At 47.1% G+C, this 24,284-nt stretch overlaps 1 protein-coding gene across 2 annotated transcripts; it reads left to right on the top strand.

Moving 5' to 3' along the window:
• Positions 1-278: 278 nt before the first annotated feature.
• Positions 279-23,860, top strand: CSNK1E (casein kinase 1 epsilon). 2 transcript variants are annotated; one of them, XM_063395889.1, is made up of 11 exons: positions 279-530; positions 4,548-4,635; positions 10,970-11,080; positions 11,246-11,394; positions 12,088-12,316; positions 18,563-18,733; positions 20,257-20,405; positions 20,910-21,102; positions 21,207-21,346; positions 21,734-21,799; positions 22,445-23,860. In XM_063395889.1, the coding sequence occupies exons 2-10, from the start codon at positions 4,560-4,562 to the stop codon at positions 21,764-21,766; spliced, it is 1,251 nt and encodes a 416-aa protein (XP_063251959.1). In that variant the 5' UTR covers positions 279-530; positions 4,548-4,559; the 3' UTR covers positions 21,767-21,799; positions 22,445-23,860. The 2 variants fall into 2 exon arrangements, with proteins under 2 accessions (XP_063251959.1, XP_063251958.1); XM_063395888.1 differs by having other exon boundaries at positions 22,332-23,860.
• Positions 23,861-24,284: the final 424 nt, after the last annotated feature.

The raw sequence follows: 24,284 nt of genomic DNA, 5'->3' as shown, positions 1-24,284 counted from the left end.
CGCGATGGGACCCAGCATCCTCGTTTGATCCATCTCCATGCGGGGCCACCCTGCTGTGGGGGTCTGCCATGGGCGGGCAGTTGCTCCACTCTGAGAAGAAACCTTCAGCGGGGTCGCGGCCCCCAAAAGCCAGCCCGTGTGCGTTCGCCCCGCTCGCCGGAGCGCAGGGCCGGCGGGTGGGAAGGCGTCGGGAGCGGCGGCGGTTGCGCCTTTAACGGCGGGCGGAGGAGGAGGCGGAGGAGGAGGAGGGCCGGGGCTGCGCTGGGTGACATCAGTGGGTTTGGCTCCGGGGCTCAATGGAAACTGGGTGAGCGCCGGGGCTGTGCCGAGCACACGCCGGCTGGAGGGGACGGCAAGCGGGCGGGAGGCGGCAGGCAGCGCCGCGCCGCGCCGAGCCGAGCTAAGGAGGGACGCGCCGGGCACGGCCGCCACCAGCCCTCCCCAATCCTCCGTCATCCTTCTCGCCGCGGCCGCCTGGCCCCCTGACAGCCGGCGGAGCAGCATCCCCACACGGCCCCCTTCCCGTCAGGGTGGGTATGGGGGGCGCCCGCCCGCATCTTGGGGCGCAAACCCCGGGGGAAAGGCGGCCCCTCCGGCTCTTTGTGTGCGCGGAGGGAGGGGGAGGGGGCGGGGGAGGGGAGGGCAGGGCGCGATGCGCCGGGCGGGGGGGTGCGGGGGACAAAAGCCCTTTTGTGGGGGGCGCTGGGAGGTGGTCGCCCCCTTCGCCACCGGCATATTTTGGGGGGAGGGCTCCCCCTTCTCCCCTTTCTCCACATGCCGGGGCCCTGCCTGGCTGCCGGCGGGGCCGGGCGGGCAGAGGGGTACCGTATGTTCTCGGCAGGGGTCTGCGGGGGTCCCGGCGGGGGGCCGCCCCGGGGGATTTAGCCCCCCACCCCTTCCGTTCACTGATGCTTCTTGTCTCCCTCCCCGGCTCCCCTCATCCATTATTTAGGGGAAGAAGGGGTGTCTGCGTTTGCGCGGACTGTGGGGTCGGTGTTTCCTCTTGTGGGGGGCGGTACGGGCGGGGGTCAGTGGCCACGGCCGGGTGCGAGTGTGGGGACGAGAACTTCAGCGCCGTTCCTGGGGGTGGCAGCTTTTTGTTACCTACCCGGAAAAATAAAAATAACAGCTCGGGTACGGCTGTCTTCGCGTAGCGTTTGCCTGTAGGGGGTGGGGGTGTAAGGGACATATTTATTATTATATTTTTTTGTGTGTCGTCCGTCTCCCCCCGTCCCGTCCCCCGCCCCCCCCCGTTTTCCTGTTGTGGATATTTCTTCCACAAATGTAGTTCAAATGCTCTGTGCTTGGTGTTTCTTTTCTCCCCCCATCTTATTTGCTGGTCTCCTTTTTGTAAATGTCTAAGGGTCTGGAGGGGATTGGTGTTTTGCATATCAAAATAAATTTTTTTCTTCTTCACATTTTTAAGCCAGTTCAAATTACTGTTTTCCCAGCCTCATCCTTTTTTCCCTTCAAACACTCCCCTACCCTCCCCCCCCAAAAAAGCAGCCATGTAAAGCCCTAATGGTCTATGGGTAGAGCAGCCCCCATCCCCACACTGCCACTGAAAGCCGGCGCGGTGCTGGGATCGGCAGCCTCCATTATGGAGCCGTGGGTTTGGTTTTGTATAGCTTTTGCTAGACAGGGCATCTTCTCATTCTCAACCCCCTTGGTTGGGACAGAGGTGTCCCCCAGCCCCTCTTGGCCGCCCCCCCACCCAAGATGGTCCCTCTCGTCTTTGATCACCATCGTTGCTGGCACAGCAATGTGATATCAACTCTTATCGTGTGTTTATATAATGGCCTTTGTGCCTGTACGTGGGTATTTTATATTATATAAAAGGGGCTGGTGCAAAATGGTGTGTGTGGGGAAGCAGCACTGGCGGCTGGAGAGTATTATTTTTTCGAGGCTGTGTAGTATTGGATATTCACGTAGGCAAATGCTCATGCAGAGCACACTCTTGCATTGAGGTTGTATGTGTGTTAATCCCTTATGGAAAACTAAATGACTGCCCCTGGGAATGCTGCCTTGGCTGTAGAGTGCAGGAGGGGTGGCAGGGCTGGGAGGGGGGGCGGTGGGAAGGAGAGATGGCTTTTTAAATTTTACATGTATAAATAATACATAGGGGCATGATATAAATTTCACATATAAGAATATATATTTTCTGGGTACAATTTTCTTGTAACAGTAGACCTGAAGATCAGAAAGGTGGAAGCTGTAGATGGTGGTGGGGGTATGTGTGTGAAGTAGAAGCAAGTGGGATAGATGTTTGAACTTCTGGAGCAGTTGTTGAGGGGGTGCGATGTGTGTCTCCTGCCCTCTTACCAGGATTCCAGGCTCTCCCTCTCTGGCTATCCTCCGCCCAGGTTTTGTACTCACACTTGTGAATATGTGTGTGTTGGGGGGGAGATAAGGCAAAATGACAGCTGTGCGAGACCATGATTTTTTTTTTTACTCCATTTTCCTTCTTCCTGCACCCCGGAGCATTTTTTAGATTCCGCTTTGGAGCCTGTTGCTTAATCAGCTACAAGGGCTGCTGCCTGGTTGTGTGAGAAGCCCTTCTTAACCTGGCTTCTGCCTGTCCCAGAAGGGTGGGTCTGAATTTAGGTTTGGGACTGTGGTGTTGCAGAGCAGTACCTGCTGTGTCCTGGTGTGGAGCAGATCCCACTGGGACTTCTTGCCCAGTCTCTGCTGTGTGCTCGGCTGTGCATGCTCCAGCTGAGAACTGGACTCAAGTGGAAGTGTTTGGGGTTCACAGGTCTGGGTAAACATTCTATGAAAGATGGAGAATCGAGAGCTGTCTTCTTGACAGTGGTGTGACAGATTTCTGGGAACACACACCTTTGATCATTTATTGGAGTAGGAGTGTAAGCAAGTCAGATGTATGTTAATGTGGTTATACAGAACAGCAGGCAGCAGATAAAAATCATGTCTGTTTGCTGCACCCTCACCCAGGTACGCCTGATTCGGTTCCCAAGGCTCTGCCTACATTCCTTGTAGTAAGAAAATCAGAAATAGCCACAGGGATTTGTAGACTTTAGATGCACAGAAATCCACACGCATAAGCAAATACTAGGTGAGGGTACTCCACCTCTGAGTGTTTTGTGTGGGTTCTGGTGACTGGAGCTCTGCTTTCAGGGTTCACAATGTCCCCTGAATGCCTTGATAGGATTATTTCCCCGTACATCTCTACAGCCTGTCCATTCTTCTTTCTGTAATCCCATCTCCTGGGGCAGGAGAAGCAGCTCTGGGTTTATAGTATGCCCAGAATCCTGTAGCTGGGATTATTTTTTTTTTGTACATCTGTCTCACAAGGCCATTTCTCCCTTCTTTCCTTCAGTGATGCTTCCTTTCCACCAGGCTCCAGCAAGGGAAAGTTCCTTGCACCCACTTGCGAAAACATGAATCATTCCTCACCTTTCCTGTCCCCAACAGGATCTGTGTCTGCATTTTGTACTCTAATAATGTGGCATTGCATAAATTAGAACTGTGGCAAATCCCTCTATAAGGAGACACATTGACTGTCTCAGGAAGAGATGTAAGTTGATGGTCATAGAAGAGGCAAGGGAAAGGGGGCTGACTGTTAAGAGGGCAACTACTGGAGCTGTGTTTGGCCAAGATGTTTGCAGCAGAAAGTGAGGTTGGCAGAGAGAACAAACTCTGTGGCTGTGGTCCTTCCACCTAGTTGGTTTTCTATGAAAGGTGAGTAGGCTGAGCCTAGGCATGTTGATGGGGTATATCAGGTCAAAGGGTTAGCTTATCATCTCAGATAAAGGGATGAGGAAAGGCCTGAGCTGCTAAAAACAAACAGCTGGCTCACCTAGGTAGGCAAGAAAGATGGGGAAGCTCAGGTAGACCAAAGGAGGTGGTGATCCCATCAGCAGAAACGTGTGGAGATGACCAAGTGGTGTTCCCAGTCAGTGTGTGCCTGGCAGGGTTCAGTTCAGCGAGATGTCTCCTCCCTGTCCCTTGTGCCAGCTCCTGCCTAGGAGCAATGGAGTTGTTTGTTCCTGGCGGTCTGTCTGTCTCTCGCAGCCCTTGGGTCCTGTGCTTCACCACCACCACTGAGGTGTTGGAATAGGGCTGGGTCAGAGAGAAACTCCTCACAGGGTTTGTTATGCCTGACCCTTCTGGTGTCTCACAAGGCTACTTCTGTCCCAGTGCCAGGTACTGTAAGGTACGAGAAGCAGTACCTCTTTACAGTAGTGTGGCGTGATCACACACTGAAACCTTCCTAGAAGGGGTTTCATGAACCCCTCCCCAGTCTCTCAGCAAAATGGTGAAGAGGTTCAATCATGCTTCATTCTACTAATGGGAACATGGGAAAAACATGCTTGAGAGTGTTCTGTTCCTGCAGTGTTTCTTGCTCATTCTGCCCCTGGAAGTTCAGGAGATCAGGAGAGGTGATAGAAGCTGTGTAGAAAGTGACATATTTCAAGACTTAAAACTACTCAGCCTCTGGGTAAAGTGGGGAGGTCTCTTCTGTAGTCTTACATGATTCACTTCCTGTTTCTGCTCTGACACTGCTCCTTCTGTGCTTCTTTTCTCAGCACGACTGAGCCATGGAGCTTCGAGTGGGAAACAAATACCGGCTGGGCAGAAAGATTGGCAGCGGTTCATTTGGAGACATTTACCTAGGTGAGTGTGAGAGTCTGTCTCAAGCTTGGTTTTCTCAATTGCATCATTGTTTTGGGGTTATTTTTCTTTCTTGTTGGTATTTGTGGGCACCACGTAAGGTTGGAAGGAGTGGAGAAGATAAAAAACGAGTGGAATACTGCTACTGGCTGTTGGCCTTCTCATGGCAAAGAAAAGGGGATGAGCTCAGCTTTGCCTTACCACGTACTGGAGACACAGTGATGTTTGATCAGACTGATTTCGATTTGGACTGTTTGGGTCATGTTTGTTATACACCCTATTCCAGTGTTCTCACTTCCTTTTTTTGAGCTTGGGTGTGTGTGGGTATAAACTCTCTTCACAGAGTGCATGATGGAAAGGGAGGACATAGATATTCTTTCAAGGATAGAAGGAATACAGTTTTGGGAAGACTGATAGTGGAAGAGGTGGTCCAGGACCTGTAAGAGAAAGGTCTGAGACTAGGAGGTGTAAAACAGGTCAGAGAGCCTGGCCTGGTCAAAGTCCTGGGGCTCATATCTGCTAGATCTGTAATGGGATTTATAGTTAATGTCTGGAATGACCTGAGCTGGAAGCTAAGTGAATGGAGCCCATGAGGTGTGAGTTTCCTGTTATCACAGCAGGTCACCTGGGTAGAAGTTCTTCCAAGGCAGTGTGCTGATGTATAGATATGTTCCCTAATGCTCCTAATACTCATGCTCATGTTGCTCATGTTTTTATTGGCTCAAATCATGTAGGGCCAGAGTGGTGAGACTACCCAGCAGCCTGCTTGATCCCTCCATGAGGGCTAGTGTTACCTGTGTCTTGTTCTCACCACTACCTGTTCTGCTGTGGTCCTGCAGGCTGGTAGAAGGCCTTCTGCTTTGGTGTCTGCACCCTTTGGATACTTGCAGGTGGTCATCATGTGCTCCTTGACTGTTAATTTGTTCAATTGAGTTGTTTTTTGCTTCCCAGTACATCCACCACTGCTTGTGTTTGCTGGTCCTTCAATATTTCCTAGTTTCTTCATCTACTGAGCAGCTTGAAGCTATCACTGCATTTGAGGTGTGGCATTTCCAGTGCCTGGCAGTGGAGGACTACCCTCGAGTGATCTGTAATGTGATGCCCCTGCATAGGCTGCTTTGGGTCTCCTTGGCTTTCCCCATCACCAACACTATCAGGCTGCAGAATTGGCCTTAACACACTGTCAGCTGTATTGTAGGAGAGCTCTTTTAGGATCTCCAGTATCTTCTCATCCCTCCCCAAATCCCTTTTGTTGAATACCTCTTGTTCAGATTACTTTTTCCCAGAATTGTAAATCACGGTCTGTTTTCAACTTCTGGTTTTTATCTCCAGTTCCCTCTTGCTTTATTAATCTCTCTTGATTGGTGTTGGCAGCCCCTCTTGATTAAATGTCCTGTGGGAATCATTAATAACAGGCTTTGTTGCCACATTTATCTAGAACATGGACAAAGATGATAAATAATGGATCTGGGATCCCAGTTCCACTGTGTGCTGCAGTTACTGCAGCCTGTTCCTGTATGCCACTCCTCTGTGACCCTCCAACCAGTTAGTGTCTTTGGTGACAGTGCTTTTAATTCCTAGGTGCTAGGATTCAGGGGTGGTAGCTTGGACACAGCATTTTCCACCTATGCTGTGGCTTGGAAGCATTCCAGACCCTCTCTGGGACAGTATAAATTGTTAGGATCTTGCAAAACATCTTGGGTACATGAGGGGAGAGAAAGGAGGTACTGAATGGAAAGGCCTGATCCTGTATTACTCTGTACCATGTAACAGGTCATCCACCTGTGCAAAGCAGGTATGGAAAACAGCCCCTGGTGAGGGGGTTTGGTGCCTGCCTTGCCTGTCACCAAACTGAGGAAGCCCAATTCCCCAGTGTGGTGAGCATAACAGGATACAACCAAGTTACTTGAATGCAGTATCAAAGCCCTTGTGATGTTCCTTGAGGTGCAAGCCAGCATGTTTTGAAGCAGTGATAGTGAGACTTCGTGGAGCCTAGGTGACTCCCCAGCCTGGAGGGATTGGGCATGTAGTCTGCGGTGGTGCGTCTGGAGGACGCTTGTGCTCATACTGTGCTCTCACGGCCTGCTCTGCAGACAGGAAGTGCACATTCATGAGCACTTCTCTCCTGCACCAGGTTCACCTCACAGTTCTCTCCTTTAATAATGATGTGGACACAGAGCAGGGCATGTCTGTCTCTGAGGATTAGCAGGGGCTGTATGGTTTATCCTCAGCTTCCCTCTTTCAGGGTGTTACTACCTTCACTTGCTCTGTAACCAGTGAGTGCTGTGTCCTGTCCTCTCTGGGGTTTGTTTTAGTTTTTTTTGTCTGTCAGAAGGAAACTTGAAATTCCACATGGGTAGACACAAAGGATGGACTGTGTTAATCCTTAGCTGGGTCTTGAAGCACATTCCTTCCGTCCCCTACTTTTAGGGATAGATGTGCTAGGTGGAATATTCTCCCTCCATTTGTTTGAGAGGGTGGGAAATGAGATCAGGCTGCCTGTGGGCCTTGGCTAGCCCATTTACCTCTGAAAATGCTTGTTCAGAAGAACAAAACCCAGTTTGCAGAGGAATTGCCGAGACCTTTGGGTCGCTGGAGGTGCTTTGGCAGAGGTGCTGGCCAAGAGGCCGGGCAGGGTTGCTGGACTTGTAGGAATCGTTTTGCCGGGATGCACACTGGTGGTGGAGAGGAGCTGAGCAGACAAAGCATGCTGGGACCTGAGCTGGCTGGGGACAGTTCCTGGTGGCAGGCTCCTCCCTTGCTGGGAGGGGAGTGCCTTCCCTTTGTTTCCTGGCTTGTTAACTCTCTCTCGCCCTATCTGCAGTCATCCATCTGTTCCCAGCCCTCATTCTTCCCTAGGCAGGCTGTGCAGACTGGCACAAGCGCTGGGGAGTGTGGGGCCTCTGCCTGTTGCCCCCTGTGCTCAGGGAGGGCAGTGTTTATTGTATCAGATGTGCAGTCAGGATTCCACTATGAAAAGATCCTGTTCAGCCAGTGACATCCTCTGTCCCCGGGGCCCTGTTTCAAAGAGCTTGTGATGAATGAGTTGAATTTGTGCAGCCCCTACAGCGGAGTGAGACTGGGGGAGGATGTTAGGAATTATCCCCCATCCTACAATCAGTCTCTTGAGTGGCTGAAGCTAACAGAATCTGATGTATTTGTCTGAAACACGGTGCTTTCCATCTGTAAAGGGAGCACAGAACTGTTGGTTTTGTACTTGTAGCTTTAAAAAAGATGGTGGTCAAAGCATGGAACAAAGAATCAGAAAAACTCCTGCCCTTAAATTCCCTCCTTGCTGGTGGTGGTCTCGATCAGGGTGAATCTCTAGCCAGGAAATAATACAGAGAGCAACTTGTAGACATGGTGAAGTTTGGAGAGGGAGCAAGCCTAAAGAATTCAGACAGTGACCCCCTCAGCAAAGAATAGGTCAGATTGGTCCAGAGAAGGACCACAATAATGATTAGAGGGATGAAGCACCTCTATTATGAGGAAAGGCTGAGAGAATTGAGATTGTTCAGTCTTGGAGAAGAGAAGGCTTTGGGGTGACCTAGTTCCAGCCTTCCTTCCCTGAAGGAAGCCTACAATAAAGACTGGGAAAGACTTGTTGCAAGGGTGCATAGTGATAGGACAAGGGGAATGAATTTAAACTGAAAAAGGTTTAGATTAGATATTAAGAAGAAATTTTTTGCTATGAGGATGGTGAGAGACTGGAAAAGGTACCCCAGAGAAGTTGGGGATGCCACATCCCTAGAAGTGCTCAAGGCCAGGTTGGATGGGGCTCTGAGCAACCTGGTCTAGTGAAAGGTGTCCCTGCCCATGACAGGGATGTTGGAACTAGGTGTTCTTTAAGGTCCCTTCCAACCCAAACCATCCTCTGAGTGTACTTGTACTCTTCTAGGCCACAGGGTTTTTTCTTCTTTCTCTTAAGTAACACCTGCTTTTGGGCTATGGAGAGTGTGCAACTGAAGGCCATCTGAGCATTTGAATTGCATAATCGCATTTTGAGGAATCTGAGTCTTCTTGATGCCTACCCCTGCTTGCCCTTTTCCAGCTTTATGTGCCCACAGATAACACTCCCTACTTGCAGACAGCCTAGTAGGTGGATGCATTTTCATGTTTCTGAACACCCAGGGTAATGTGGAGATGAGAACTCATTCGTGTTTCCACCATTCATGTTCTGGGAATTGGGTTCATTCAAAATGCTAGTGCTGCAAAAAGTCAGACAGACTCATCATTCCTTGTGTGTCAGAAAATGTATTGGGAGAGGGGAAAAATTCTCCCTGGGGAACAGACAAGGGAGATGCTTCAGAGGGTTTGGAGGAAAATCTTCACAAAGGCAGGGAAAAAAAACAAGGGAAGGAAGTGCTGTTACATTTTTTGGATGTCCTGGGTGTTTCCATGCTGAAAGAGGGCCACTTGTTGAACACTGATTTAAAAGGTGGACAGATACTAGTCCCTTTTCTTGCTCTTTTCCTCCTTGCTCTGCCTGGTTCTTTTAGGGAGAGTCCTGTTGTGGAGTGAAGGGAATATATAGACTTGTTTTTCGGGCCACCAGTTTTTTAGTGGAAAATGCTAGCATCTTTTCAAAAGTAAGCATTGGACAAATGTCTACCTCTCAGGATGGCTTTTTCCCTTTCCCTTCTCCTGGATCCTGCATTAAAATCTGTATTAAATTAATCCTATTGTTCGTCCTTCCCCTCCTTCAGAGGACCCTAAATAATTCCTCTCCCTCCTTAGTGTTTACAGGCTTCAAATATTTGTAGACTGTTGTCATGTCCCATTCTTCCTCCCCACCCTTTTTAGTTGTATCTCTTGTCTATGTTACATATTTAGCTCTTTTAATCTTCCTTAGTAAATCAATCCCTCTATGCCCCGATCATTTTTGTTGCTCTCTTACAAATTCTTAGCAACTTGTCTGTCTCAACCCAGCACTGCAGCATCTAGATCATGTGATTTTTGCTAGCAGGCAAAGTTGCTCTTGGCTAACTTTGTGTACAAGCCAGAACTCTTCAACTGGAGATGGATCTCTTTAGGATCCGTGGGGAGAAGCAATCCAGTTGTGTGAACATTGCCTTCTTTTCTTTGGTCCCTGGTTCTGGAGGCAGTGAAAGAGGATAAATGAAGATTTATCTACAGCTTGTCCTTGTGAACTCTTACAGTCTTATCACAGACTTCAGGAGGCACAAATTAGCCAAACCTACCAAAACTAGCTATAGGATATCTGCAGAATGTCACCTTTGACTCCAGCTCATGTTTGCCATGCATGTTCTGGAGTAGTTTATTTTATGATGGTGTTCATAAGCTGTTTGTGATCAGGGCTGCTCTCTGATTTGTGTTTAAGTGCAATTTCTAATAGCTCCAGATACGAGGAAGGTATCATATCAGAGCGTGTGAAGCAGGCATGGCAGGGGAGAAGCAAGCCTTGAGTGTCATTCCTGTGATCCGTGTACAGATACTCGATCTTTCCATTTGAGGATGATGTGAAACATCTGGAATCCTTTCAGCTAGTACAAGAAAAAGAGTAGCCTATTCCTTCTTTGACAGTGCACTTTGGGACCAAAATTCTGGCTTTTGCAGCTGGCAGCTCAGTTGTTTTCAGAGAGAAGGGTGTGGGGTGGTGGTCTAGTGTCACTGCAAAGTATCTGGTAATACCTTCAGCAGAGATGTCCAGGCAGCTTAATTCAGGACCAGATTCTGCTTATTTCTTCATGCTTCTAATTTGTGATATAGGAAACATTTCTGTGTTGGCAAAAGATAAAGGTATTATTAAAACCCTCAAGAGAGGGAGAAGCTGGGGATTTAGAAATTGTCTGCATTGAGCAGGTCAGCGCTGTGGAGAAAACAGAGAGAGCTGGCATGTTACTAATGTCTCCTCCTGAACTAATTGGTTGTGTTGAAATGATGTAACTGAGGTAACCCGTAATTTTGGTGCGAAAGAGATACTCTGTATCACTGCCTGAGGGGCTGCTTGGGTTCAGTGGCTAGGTTTATGATCAGTGGAAGCTACAGCTTCCACCGGGCTTAGGTACTGTTGGTATGTGCAGATTGACCTTCCAAAGTCTGGCACTTTTTGAGATAAGGCAGTTCACATGTAAGATTGTTGTTCTAGACTGAATTCAGGATCAGACCTGATTTCCTATTCATGTACCTCTCTCTGGGCTTGCATTTACAAATGGCAGTGCAGGAAACTGTATGAAGTGGCTGGATCTCATTTCTTTCATAGAGAATAAATTTCAGGGCAAATGTCAAGGTTTTGGCATCTTTACAGGCCTTGTTAAAATTGTTTAACTTCAGTAGAAGCTTGTGCAATCTTTATTTCACTCTTATTCCTATGCAGGAGCCAATATTGCAACTGGTGAAGAGGTGGCCATCAAACTGGAATGTGTGAAAACCAAGCATCCCCAGCTCCACATTGAAAGCAAGTTCTACAAGATGATGCAGGGAGGAGGTGAGATGGGGAGGAAAGGATGGGGCTTGCGAGAGTGGTTGGAGAAGAAAATTACTCTGGAGGGCTTTAGAAAAAAAATGGTTTAGTGTTACACATGATCTTCTCAGTAGGGGATTCAGCATCTAGTCTCTCTGTTCCCTGGGCTTAATCTTTTTCTTTCCCCAGTGGGTATCCCCTCCATAAAGTGGTGTGGAGCAGAGGGGGACTACAATGTGATGGTGATGGAACTCTTGGGGCCCAGCCTGGAAGATCTCTTCAACTTCTGTTCCCGCAAATTTAGTCTCAAGACAGTTCTGCTGCTGGCAGACCAGATGGTAAGTTTCCTCTGAAGCATTTGTATCTACTCTCCTTTTCCATGCCTTTCCCCCCCCACACACTCCCATCCCCTCTGTTTGAGAACTGCTGTATCCCAGGCTTTCTTCATTTAGCACAAGTGGCTGCCAGCTTTCTATTTCTTGATGAAGTTAGGGGCTTGGAATCTAGACACTGGTGGCATTTCCTTATCTCCATCCCTCCTTCCTTTGCCTGCTGCTCGCCTCATGTTAGTGTTGCACACATAGATACTTTTGCATGCATGATGAATTACTGGCATCTGTCTTAATTCCACTGCTCATGTCCTGGGTTTAAGACCCTTAGCTCTTCTGGACAGACCTGTGTCTTTCCCAGCCCAGCTAAGTTCAAAAGTTGACAGCTGTCAATGCTGAAGCTCGAAGTTTTAGTCCCTATAGACTTTCTTCCCATCCTTCCTTGGGATGTTAATGTTAATTCCTTCCCAGAGTGAGGAATGGGCTGGTGTGCAGGGTTAAATTCCATCTCCAGATCCTGCAGTGTCCAGAGGGTGTCTTTTCCTTGGCTGTCATCACTGATATTCAATGCAAAGTGTTCTTTTCTTGCTCTGATAGGCCAGTGTCTTGGACAGGATACTATTTTTAAGAGATGCAGTTAAAATAAGTTTGTTTCCTGCTTGTCTCACTATTTACTTATTTGTTTATCTGTCCCTCCTCCAGATCAGCCGTATTGAGTACATTCATTCCAAAAACTTCATCCATCGGGATGTGAAGCCAGACAACTTCCTTATGGGCCTTGGCAAAAAGGGCAACCTAGTATACATCATTGATTTTGGTTTGGCCAAGAAGTACCGAGATGCCCGGACCCACCAGCACATCCCTTACCGGGAAAACAAGAATCTGACTGGCACAGCCCGTTATGCCTCTATCAACACCCACCTGGGAATTGGTGAGCCTGCTTGTTGTTGCCTTCTGATGAGGCTTTCCAGGGGTGGTTGTATGTCCCCGGAAGGAGGGGTTTGGGTTCTTTGCCTGACTCTGCTGCTGACCTGCCTTGAGATGGGCAGCTATGTTACTTCTGCTGCTGTGGTGGCACTCTGAGCTCCTGAAGACAGAAATAGTCTCCTGACCTGTGTGCACTGCTTGGTGCAGGGGGCCCTGTTGAGCATCAAGGCTGTGACCTCCCCGACTCTGCTCCTACTAAATCTGCCTTTGCACAATATTTGCAGGCTGATTAGGTGTGTAAAGGAGACACAAGGCAGTGAACCTTTATGAATGTGTGCAGCTGAAACCTGTCTTTTTGACTCTTGAGTGCCTTCGTTAGTGATTGTTCTGTAGCTGGTCAGAGGTGGAGGATAGAGTCCCACGGCAATATGGTGTTACCCACCACCGAGGATGGGGGTGTGCTGGAAATGTACAAGAAGCTGGAATGAGGGGAGGCTTCCAGCTGCCTGGACATCTGTTTTGTGACTGAGGATTGACTGTCACAGACCTTCAAAATACAAATGTGTCTGTGAACTGCACAAACCCAGTGAGGCAACTTCAGGGAAGTAACATTCTGCCCTTAATGTGCATGGTTAGTACCGAAGGGATGAAACTAGGCTGGAAAAGAGTGCTGAGTATTGCAGCCAGGTCTTACACTGGTGATGACCATCATCCCAGGTTTTGTAAAAACCTTGTGCACATTAGTACCCACTGCCCTTAAACTTCCTGAAGTCACCCAAGCTCTTGTCCTGGGAGTCAGCCCCTGGTGTCTGTGAGGAACACAGTTGAAAACCTCTTGGAGTTTTCTCTTCTGTTCTTTGCCCAAAAACTTCTTTCCAGCATTTGACCTTTCTCTGCTAAATTGTAGCAAAACTTTGTTCACAGTATGAGTCTTCCTTAGATACCCTAGGGTCCATTTGGAGCAGGCTGACTTGGTTCTGCTATTGACTGGTAACTGTAAGGAGCAGAAACATCGAAGCTGTCTTGCCTGTTGGACCCAGGGAACAATCTGCTGTGCTTGCAGATTGTTTATATCTCTGGGAGGCCCTTCTTCTGAAGTGTATAACCTAACCTTGGAATTTGAAAATCAGAGCAAGGCACTCAAATCTTTTAAACTAACAGCTTTCACAGGATTTCATGTCCTCGTTCTTCCTGCATTCTCCCCCCTTGCAGGGAGATACCTTCTCAGATATCTGAAGTCAATACTTGGCCTGCAGAAAATAAAGCAGTTTTTCCCACTGTCTTCCTTGCTTAATACTGTATAACTTTAGATGGAGAATGCTTTATTTATATCAAAATGGGGAGTGTTGTGTGTTGAGAGTGGGCTGTAATCTCCTGACCTCTTCCATGTTATAAAAATAGTTCTTGTAGAGCTTTCTAAGTTGGCCTTCTGTATTTTGGCTTGACCTGCATATATATAACTGACTCTCCATTGAATTCTCAGTCAAGATTTCCACAGCCATGGTAACTGCCACAAGGAGACATGCACAAAATAATTCTCACTACTATGTCTGTTGATTCTTTTGTGTGTGCCTGCTCTGCCTGAATTGATCACAAGAGGCGAAATGTCTGCTTGTGGCTTTTGAATGACTTCATTGTTTATTCCACCCCAACTTAGCCCTTTACTACTGGTGCTTGGCGTGTGTGTCAGGATGAACCAACAGTGTCTAAACAGTAATCCAAGGGCAAATTGCATATGCCATCAGTCTGAGTGCAGCCGCCGCTCTCTCCATGCCCTTTGCTTTGGGAAAGAATGGGTGTGAGTTACTCTGCACAACAAGTCTTGGGTGTATTATCTCTTTGTTGCAGATAGTTGCCCTGAATGGTATAAAGGTTACATGACTTGCCTGGAGGAAGGGGGGTGGGAGTGTTTGGGTTTCAGCTGGAGTTCCTGTTTCTCAAGACCTTGCCACAGGGTATATGACAGAGATATTTGTGAGTTAGCAGCATTGCCATGGGAACCATCACTCTGTATTTTTTTACTTTTCAGAGAAAAAATTCTCTGTCTTAATATTACGTTAATGTGATCCAGGGAGAGGGAAGGAACCAGGTGCCAGGGTATTTGTGTGACAGGAATAGCAAATGAATAAATGCCTTTATTTGAATTTGCAAGCTAAGGGTTGGGCATTCCGATGTCTGGAGGAAACACATTCTTTTCCCTGTGACTGGGGAAAAAAAGTAGGAGGTGAAACTGAGGAGGTTTCCACAGCTGGAGACTTGCCGTTGGGGGATTCAGTGGACTGTGCTGGCCTTGGTTTACACATTCCTGTCAATTTTCACATGCTCTAGTGATGAGAGTCCCTTGCACCCACTGTAGCCTGTAACATCTGAAATAGATGCCCGGGGTGCCCAGGAGACAGTCTTGGAAGAAGACTGACGGTCTCTGGGTGACAGAGGGAGTAGGAGGGCAGTGCCTTGCCAAATGACTGTCCTAGATGGTATCGGTGTAGGCGGTGCAGATCGTAAGTCCCCCTGCTCATCCTGCCCTCTGTCACCCATTCCAGACTTCTGTGTGTTTTTAAAGACTGTTGCCATGCAGTGGGGAGAGAAAGGGGAACTCTAGTCCAGCGTGTGCAAATCAGATCTGAGTATGTAATCAGGAAAACACTGTTCACTTAAGGCTGCCTGCAGCTCGGCCGGCTTCAGGGAAAACAGCTGATTTCTAGGGAGTTCTGCATGAGAGCAGCATCACTTTGGTAGGATCAGAGTGAAGGAAAACACTCTTTAGATGGAGGGACCAGGAGACAGTTTAGGCTGCAAAGAAACATGTTTTGTCATGAACTTTGTGTCCGAGGCAACCAGTCCTCAGTCTTCGGTCTTTGCCCAAGCATGTATTTTCCTGTCCTGCCACTCACCCCTGGCTTGGCTTCTGAGGACCCTGCTATGGCAAGGGGATGAAGGTGTGGAGTGGGTGGGAGGGAACTGGCGAGAGATTGCTTGCAGAGTGGTTGGGTCTGCAGAGAGGTCATGCTGGGTTGTGTGGGAAGGCGACCTTGTGTTTTTTATTAGAAGGGCTTTTGGGAAGAAGGGAGGGAAGGATGAGTGTCTTATGAAAAAGACATTTTTGATAAAATTAGCTTTAAAAAAAAAAAACCCATTGTAGGAGAGCTGAGATAAAATGGAGAGAGGAAGTATGATGTGGTATCACAGGTCATGAGTATAATCCGGCTTCTGGACCGACTTGCTCTGCGGTTGCATTCACATCACTTGTATTTTTCTTTCTCTTTTTGAACTCTAAAGTGAGAATTTTTTTTTTCTGCTGCCCAGGGTTGCTGTGAAAGGTAGTCACTGATTGTCGGGTTTCTAAAAGTAGAAAGTAGTAACACTAAATAATGTCTCCTTGGTGTGTAGAAGTAAAATTTTATGTCTAACTCTTCACTGTTTAATGTTATCTAGTATCCTGAGGATCTTTGTATATGAGGCCCTGCAAAAGAAGCCCTTAAATATTGGGAGATGTGTAATAGTAACCAAAGATGAAACAAAGAAACAGGATGTAGGAACTGTTGTCCTTTCCCCTCCCCCAAGGATTAATTTAGGATCTTGTCTATAGGGTTACAGGTAACAGACTGCTACAATGTTTTGAGGTAGCTGCACAACTATGACCCATTGTGTTGGTACTTCAGGCTCATCACAGGTGTGAGTCTCACTGAAGTTGTTTAAGTGGACTACAATGACCACATGTATGTGAGATGCTAAACATCAGGAGTGCAGCGTAGTCAAACACTTACCATTCAGCATTTTAATAATTAGGCGTTGTGTTTGCAGTTGTTTTTCCTTGATCATATTGCTGCATTAAGACACAGTTAAGGTGTGTTTGCATGCACATAATGGATACTAGTTAGCTTCCCAATTTAGTTTTTAACCCCTCTCATTGCCTTCAGTGAGGGCTTACAGCATCCCCCACTGACTTCAGGCTCCCTAATCTCAAATCTCTAATTCTGGCCTTCCCTGAAGTGCTAGGACAGTGCCCAGGCATATGTTTGTGGAATATATCCCATTCTAGATGGGATTGGTGGCTGTGCTCAAAAGTTCTGTGCTTCACACAAGTGGAGATGTGTTATTCAGCCTGCCTTAAGCAGTTCGGAGTTCAAGCAGGATTTTGGAGGTGACATCCTGATTTGTTCCTGAAGGGCTGATTTGCTTGTTCAGTAGGTTTCTCTGGTTCCTGCCCTGCCTTTCCCTACTCCTCTGAGGGAACCACCACACTCTAGTCAAGAAGCCACAGCTAGAGGTGTTAAAGCTACAGCATGGATAAGTCAAGGGGCTGGCAAGTCCGCAGGACTGAAGTTATCCTTGTCTCCTGTGCTTTCAAGCCCTGGGTGTGTGTTCCATTTCTACATGCTTTCTAAGGATGTAGGTCATTAGCCAATATTGTTTAATTTTGTTTATTTGATATGCATGCCCACTGAGAGTACACGTATCCCAAACTTAAGCTAAATGCAAAACTGGGTTTCTTCTCTCCGCTCCTGTCATAGCATCTAAGTATCTCCCATACAGTCATGTAATTATCTTTGGCAGTAGCCTGATAAGATTAGGAAATATTAGCCCCTTTAAAGTGGGCAACTTAAGACAGTAAGTTAGTGAGGTCAAAAAAAGCTGAAAATTCTGCATGCCCAAAGTAAGACACTTTGGGAATCTGCAGGGCTGGTCTCTACCATCTTGGAATGTGGCATTTTTATGGTGTTATATGTGACCCAAATTTGATCTCTCCTATCAGTTATGGAATGATGAGACCCCCTTTTTCTTCTGCAACCACAGTACTTTTTTTCCCCCTCAACAGTTTTAACTGGCCAAGTCCTCATTTCTCAAAACAACTAGGAGATTATGAGAGAGATTCATAAAAGAAAAGAAAGAGCCTTGTGACCCACAGCTTGTGCAGTTACATGTGGAAATGTGTATCTGTGACCTGCTACAGCTACTCTTTTGTCATGATTCAGCTCAGCCAACAGAAAAAGGGATAGCTATAGTGATCTGCTGGCCTTTGAATGGGGCAGGTAGTAGCATGTATCTGATACTGACAGTCCACAGACTAGTAGTACATAATCTGCAGCATCTTCCAGCATGTGGCACTGAATCCAGCAAAATGTGCTGTAGTAAATTAATCTAATAGATGAAGTCTTTGCTCTATCCCTGTGCTCTCCCTTAAGCCATATTTTGCCTGCCTGTTATCTATGTCAGTTGTTGTTCTTCTGGAGATGTAAAGTACTTTCTCCAAAGTGTTTATTTTATTTGGGAGGGAAACAAGAACAAGACAATCTTGGCAAGATTTTTTGATGAATTTTCAAGCAATGTTGGAGGAGTTGGGAGGCAATATTTGCAGTTGAGATTCTGCATCAAATCCTTCTTGAGCCAACTTGAAACTTAAAATGGCTTGTCTATTCTGGAGAACAAGGTCAGTGTGAAATGTTGGGGTTGTTTTTGTGAGCCAGTTTCTTTTGTTTCATAAGTAAGCATCTAAAGATGGGTCCTTCCAATGGTATCTTAAGGGCAACCCTTGGTCTGAGTGGAGTTGGTATGATGCCAGTTACACAGTCATTCCCCATTTGGAGGGGAATTTTTTTTTCAAAGTATGCCCCTTTCCTCCACAGTTTGAAAAATGTCACCAAGCTGGAAAGATATCTTTGCACATTACACGTTAGGCTTCTAATATCAACAAACTGTCAACAAAGCTGTTTACTACTAGAAGAGGTCCCTAGTTCCTTGTTTCTGCCCTGCTTAAAGACTATCAGCAGTTTAATCAGATGTGTTTGAAAGGGCTATGTTGGACTTACCTCTCTTAGCTTTGTCTATCTGTGACTCCCTCTGTCATAACTAATCCCTGGACTGAAGAATCATTCTGGGTGGGGAAGTATAGGTGCCCTTCCTCTAAGACTTGGAAGAGCAAAGTAGGCAGGCTTGCTGCAGCAGTTCTTGAGATGTGAAATTCTATTTGAATTAAGGCTTGTTCTAGTGAGGGGGTAGTCAGAGTTATTAGTTATGAAGTGGGTTGGGCTGTATGGGGTGAGGAGCACCTTAACTCTTGTAGTATGACCATCATCACAGGAATTTGCTCTGGAATATCTTCTACAAGTTTGACTATCTATAGAAATCTGCCAGAAAAGAGAGAGGGGTGGTTGTTCTGTTCAGTGTTCACCTCCAAAGCTATGTGATTGCCAAAGCAGTTTTGCTTTGACTTGCTGCTCACTCCTTGCCCCTTTGTAACTTCTCACAGAACAAAGTCGCCGTGATGACCTGGAGAGCCTGGGTTATGTGCTCATGTATTTCAACCTGGGCTCACTGCCCTGGCAGGGCCTCAAGGCTGCCACCAAGCGCCAAAAGTACGAGAGGATCAGCGAGAAAAAGATGTCAACACCCATCGAGGTGCTCTGCAAAGGGTACCCTTGTAAGTGCTCTCATCTTGATGGCTGTCTTGTCTGCTGCTTGACTTGTTCACCTGGTGAAACCGCCTGGAATCCTGAATGTTAAAGGGCAGTGCCCAGTACCCCAGACAAGGATGTGCTGCTGACACTGGTGATGAGAGGGATAATAGAGTGGTCATGGTGCAGTCTGGGTTCAGAATGGGAAATGTGTTTTTGTGGACAGTCAAACCTTAGGTGCTAGTAAGATCATGAGATTGCTGAGAGGGGACATCTTTAAGACCTTGTGAGCATTTTAAAGAGGGGTGGGCATTGATCTGAGAAGGTATGCTGATGATGCTGAATTTTTACTGGTTAATGAGGAGTCCCAGGAATAACCAGGCAAATGGATAAAGTGGCAAATGCAGTTCTTTGTAGGTAAATGTGGAGTAATGTATGTGAGAGCAGAAAGAAGTCATGGTCCTCATGTCATGTGCACAATAGTAAGCTCTGGCTGACCAGTTCCACTCACCAATGGGCTGTTGCAATTACAGTTGATGGTTCTGTGAAAACATCAACTTTATGTTCGGTGGCTGCTGAGGAAAGGGAATTACTAGTAGGAATTACTAGGAAATAAGCCCAAACAATATGCATAAACTCATGGCCCGCTTGTACCTTGCATGCACTGTGTAGGTCTGGTCCATCCCACTGTTTCACAAAGGATGTGGTATAACTGAGAAAAGGCCCAGGAAAGGGCCAAAAGGGTGACCAGAGGTGAGTTGATTTCCATCCAAGTGACAAAAAAGAGGTGGATAGAGAGATGATAAAAGTCTACTCTTTGGATATGCCTACAGAAGTTTGTATGGGAGCTGATTATTTGGTGGCCCCAGTTTTTGTATTGGAAGACAAACAGTGCTGGTTTCTGCCAGCTTCAAAACAAAAGCATGTGGTTGTTCACACAGCCAGTAGTAGACCTGTGGAGCTCCTTCCCAGAAGATGTTGTGGATACTTAAATCTTACAGGAGTTCAAGAAGAGATAGTACAACGGGACAAGTATGAGGAAGAGAGATACTGTGAGGATTACTAAATAGTTAGGAACTACATCCAGATCAGGAGGTTCCTGGAGCTGAAAGTAGGTGCTGGGCTAATGGCGGTAGAAGTGTCAGACGTGCCTGCCCACTCTTTATTCTCTCATCTACTTCTGGCCACTGCTTATGACAGGCTACTGAGCTAGGAGGACTTCTGTTCTGAGTTCAACATCCCAAAACTCATTTTCAGCTCTTCTTTGGGCCTGCATTCCTACTGTCCTTCAGCAGGCACTGTGAGTTGCTGGGTCTTGCTTGGAGAAGCTGACAGAAAGAGGTGCATAACATTTTCTGTGGTAAAAAAGAGAGATGGGGTCCTTTTTGTGGCCAAACCACTGCCACCAGCAGGCTCAGTTTTTGTTACACAGCTCTGTGTGCTGTCCTGGTTCAGCAAGCCACTGTCAAAAGGCTGTAGCGACTCCATGGTGGGACCAGGGAGGTTGGATGGCCAACAACACCAATCAGCTGTTCTCTGCTCTCTCCAGCTGAGTTCTCAACATACCTCAACTTCTGCCGTTCACTGAGGTTTGACGATAAACCTGACTACTCGTACCTGCGGCAACTCTTCCGCAACCTCTTCCACCGCCAAGGCTTCTCCTATGACTACGTCTTTGACTGGAACATGCTTAAATTTGTGAGTGTTTGGCAAAAGGGCTGGACCAGGGTGGGTTTATGTCATGGAGATGGGGGAGGAAGGTTGAAAACTGCCTGCTGTCTGTGCTTTGCCCGGGTGAACAGCTTGAGCAAAGGGACCATATAGAGTGAAAAAGAGGCAGAGTTATTTTGTGTGTAACTAACTGGGGGTATAGTTACTGTTGTATTAGTGTGTCTGATGGAGAATGTGTGTCAGTAGATCTGTAGCTAAAGGTAGGTAGAGGTAATTTTTCAGGAGAGAACTATATTTGGATCTGGGACACAGATGTGGATTGCAATAACAGCTGTAATACATATGCTTTCTTACCTGTTTGATTTTGGAATAGAATGAAGTCCTTTCTTGGTGCAGTGGAAGATGGTAGGGGGAATTTTGGGGATGGAGCTCCACTTCCTTGGCATGATGGAGCATTATGTTTTTTCTGTCCGGGGCTGCTGCTGTCTCCTGCCGGACAGCTGTGTGTGGCATGGGGTTTTCTCTACTCAGGGAGCAGCCCGGAACCCTGAGGATATGGATCGGGAGCGGCGAGAGCACGAGCGAGAGGAGAGGATGGGGCAGCTCCGAGGGTCAGCCACGCGAGCGCTGCCCCCTGGCCCACCTGCAGGAGCCACTGCCAACCGTCTTCGCAATGTCACTGAGCCCATGGCGTCCACCCCCACCTCCCGAATCCAGCAGTCTGGTGAGGGGGGTGGGAGAGCTGGGGGAGGGTGCCACCCCTGTTGCTGGCTGGAAACCAAAACCATTGACGGATATTCTTGTCTCAACATTTCTCTGCCCCAACAGGCAACACATCCCCCAGAGCAATCTCAAGAGTGGACAGGGAGCGGAAGGTCAGCATGAGGTTACACCGAGGAGCTCCTGCCAACGTCTCCTCATCTGACCTCACGGGGCGGCAAGAAGTGTCACGGATTTCAGCATCACAGGTGAATTCTACTGCAGTGTTTCTGGCATTGGCCTGGATGTCTGAGAAGGTCTACAGGCCCCAGAGCAATTTTTGCCTGATTTGCTGGAGCTGACATGAGCTGGAAACTTCTGGTATGGTGAAGGGAGTGGTACCAAGTTACACCCTTGCTCTTCTGTTATGTATTTTCTGGAGGACATGCTCAGTACTGCCATTTTAGCTCTCTGCTTTCCTTGGAGTAAGCCTTCATTTTGTTGTCTTCCAGACCACAGTGGTTTGGAGAAGCAAAGCAGTAAACTCTTGAGAGGGGAGGGTGTCCTGTGAGAAATGTGCAGCCTCTCTATTTTGGTGCCTTTTTTGCTTTTTTCTTGCTCTCCAGCCCATAGCAATTCTTCCTTTTCTTTTGTAGACAAGTGTGCCATTTGATCACCTTGGGAAGTGAGGAGCAATTGCCACTGGACCAGTGTTTGCTTAGGTGAGCCTGTACTCATGCCTGGGAATCCCCAAGGAGGAAATTGCTGGGAGAAAAAAGCCTTAAGACTTTATATTGTTGTGGGAGGTTGTTGTATTTCTTTTCCTTTCACCTTACTTTGAGATGTTTTTTGGCTTCAGAGGGAAGAGTAAGGTTGGCTGCCAAAACCTTGAGGAGTCAGATTGTCTTAGATGTAAAAGTAGCTTCCATTTCTCTAGGAGGATAGGAAGGGTGGAGAAGGTGCTGGGCTGGGGAGCCATTTCATTAGTTCCTCATGAATACTTTTCTGGCAGTGTGACAGTGTTGGGGTGGAGGGTACTGAGCAGGTAATCAAGTGTGCAAGACGGTACAGCTACTGAGTGCCTCTTGTAGAGGAAATGACAGTAGCTGGGCAAGGTAGCTCTGAGGGGAGGCAGGAGTGTAGAAGAAAGGGCTGATTTGATTTGTTACACTCCAACTGGCAATGGAAGTGCTGGGAAGAGCCTTTACTCCTAACATCTTTTGCCTTTTTCTCTCTTTTGAATTCTCTTTTTAGTGTCTTCACTGTATTTTTCTTTTAAAAAACAAAAAACCCAAAAAACAAACAAAAATGTAAAAAAAATAAAGACACAAAAAACCCCAACAGAATTTTTTTTTGCCAATGATGAGGAGTCGAGCTGTGCCCCCGTGCTGGTGTGAGCTGTTTCCAGAGGGCCACCTGTCCCCGGCGTGAGCGTCTCAGAGGAGCTGTCACACGTGGGAGCCGTGTGGGAACACCTGCGCTACCCCCCAGCCCCTACTGCTGCCCCCACTGGCTACCCTCCGTTCCCTCTCCTGACTCTGCTCCTGGTTTTGATTGCTCTCTTTTTTTTCTTCTTCTTGGATATCTTCTCCTGCTTTATTTTTTTAAAATATTGTTTTCAAATCATATGGTTTCTAGCCGTATAAATTCAAACTTTGCTCTCCATTTTTTCTGAGAGCAGGGGTTGGTGGTGGGTGGGTGAGGTTTTTTTTTGGTCTTTTTTTGGTTTTGTTCTTTTCAGGAGCCTTGTGGGCCAGGAGGGAATCAGATTCCAGCCACACTTGATGGTAGAAGTCTGATTTTTATAATTGTAACAGAATTTATTTTCTCAAGCATTAAACACATTTTAAGCTGTGAGGGGAATTGTGGCAACAGCCTAATCATTGACTCGGGCTTCCTTTCCTTGGGTGGCTTCTCTGCGGTTTCTTTTTTGGCTGTTGGGAGAAGTGCCAGCCTTCCCTGATCCAAGCGGTCCTCACACGGTGAGGGAGGGATCTCTTTGGAGTGGCACCTGGTCCCATGGAGAACGGGATTGTTGGAGCTGACATACAGGGAGAAATAGACTTCTCATCCCTGCAGCGGGGTCTTTTTTTTTTTGTCTGGCTGTGCGTGTTTTTCTATTTTTATTTTTTAATTAAAACTTGTTTTAATTCCTGCGGAGAGAGTTTGGGACTTGAGGAGAAGAGAGGGGCACACAGAAACTGGAGTTTGGAGTTCTTTCAGAGCGATGGTTCTTGCTCTCTCCCTTCCTCATGCAACCCTAAGTAAGATCCACCAATACATGCACAATCCCCTCCTGCCCTCTCCCACCCATCTCCCCCCTCTTTTCCCCCCCACTTTAGTTGTTTTTAAATATAATTTAGGAATACTCAAGCTGCTTTGTGGCACTTGGGGCTTTGAAACACAATGATCACCACTGCGACCTATGGCCTGTAGCAGACACACTGTCACTGTAGTGTGGAGCCGATGGGTTGTTGGCAGGGCGGGGAGGGTGGGGTTAGTCTTTGTTTTGTTTGTTTTTACCCTTTCTATTTAACACTTTATTTTTCCTCCCTGTTTTTTTCCTAATTTATTTACCCCTCTTACTGTCTCTCTCTTTTTTTTTTTTTTAATTAAAGAGCAAAACTTTTTATTACTTTGTAATTTAAAACAAAACAAAACAAAAAAAAACCTGAAGAACTTTGGGGGGGATTTTGTACTTTTTTCCTGTGTAAATATTGGACTTTTTTGAGCTTTATCGTGGTTGTTAATTTGAAGTAATAAAGTAGAAAATGATAAAGTGATGCCAGCATCTGTGATTTCTTCCTTTAATGACCCTGGCATTTTTGCTGGGAGTCACATCTTACACACAGGACACATTGTCTTGCAGCTGAACCTGTTTCTGAATTCCAGGAACAAGCTGATTAGAATTACTGGAAAAAGAGGCACAGGACTGGAGTGCCTAAAAATAAATCTGAGCTGATCTCTGCAGTTGCAGCCTTGGAACAGGCGAGAGTTGTGTGAAATCTGATTCGGGATCTCTTGGTTCCTGGCTCTGAGCCTCTGGCGTCCCATGCATCTGGCCTTGAGGAGGAGAGAGGGATCAGCCTTTCCACGCCGTTAGCTTTGGGTGGGCACTGATTTCGACAGAGGGGAACCCTGGATTTTGTGGTTTTTGCTTTCTTCAAACCTAAGTCCTGAAGGAGAGAGGCGCAAGAGCACTTGACA

This window comes from Prinia subflava, chromosome 4 (assembly GCF_021018805.1).
Source record: "Prinia subflava isolate CZ2003 ecotype Zambia chromosome 4, Cam_Psub_1.2, whole genome shotgun sequence".
In the NCBI taxonomy this organism is placed as follows: Eukaryota; Metazoa; Chordata; class Aves; order Passeriformes; family Cisticolidae; genus Prinia; species Prinia subflava.
Note: the sequence above shows the minus strand (reverse complement) of the source record. Positions and strands in the feature narration are given on the sequence as shown.

What these genes read in the sequence shown, in the direction of transcription:
- CSNK1E (XM_063395889.1), top strand. Translation starts at nt 4,560, where the DNA reads ATGGAGCTTCGAGTGGGAAACAAATACCGGCTGGGCAGAAAGATTGGC. An exon ending in CAACACCCACCTGGGAATTG is followed by an intron (nt 12,317 to 18,562) that starts GTGAGCCTGCTT and finishes AACTTCTCACAG; the next exon opens with AACAAAGTCGCCGTGATGAC. An exon ending in ACTGGAACATGCTTAAATTT is followed by an intron (nt 20,406 to 20,909) that starts GTGAGTGTTTGG and finishes TTCTCTACTCAG; the next exon opens with GGAGCAGCCCGGAACCCTGA.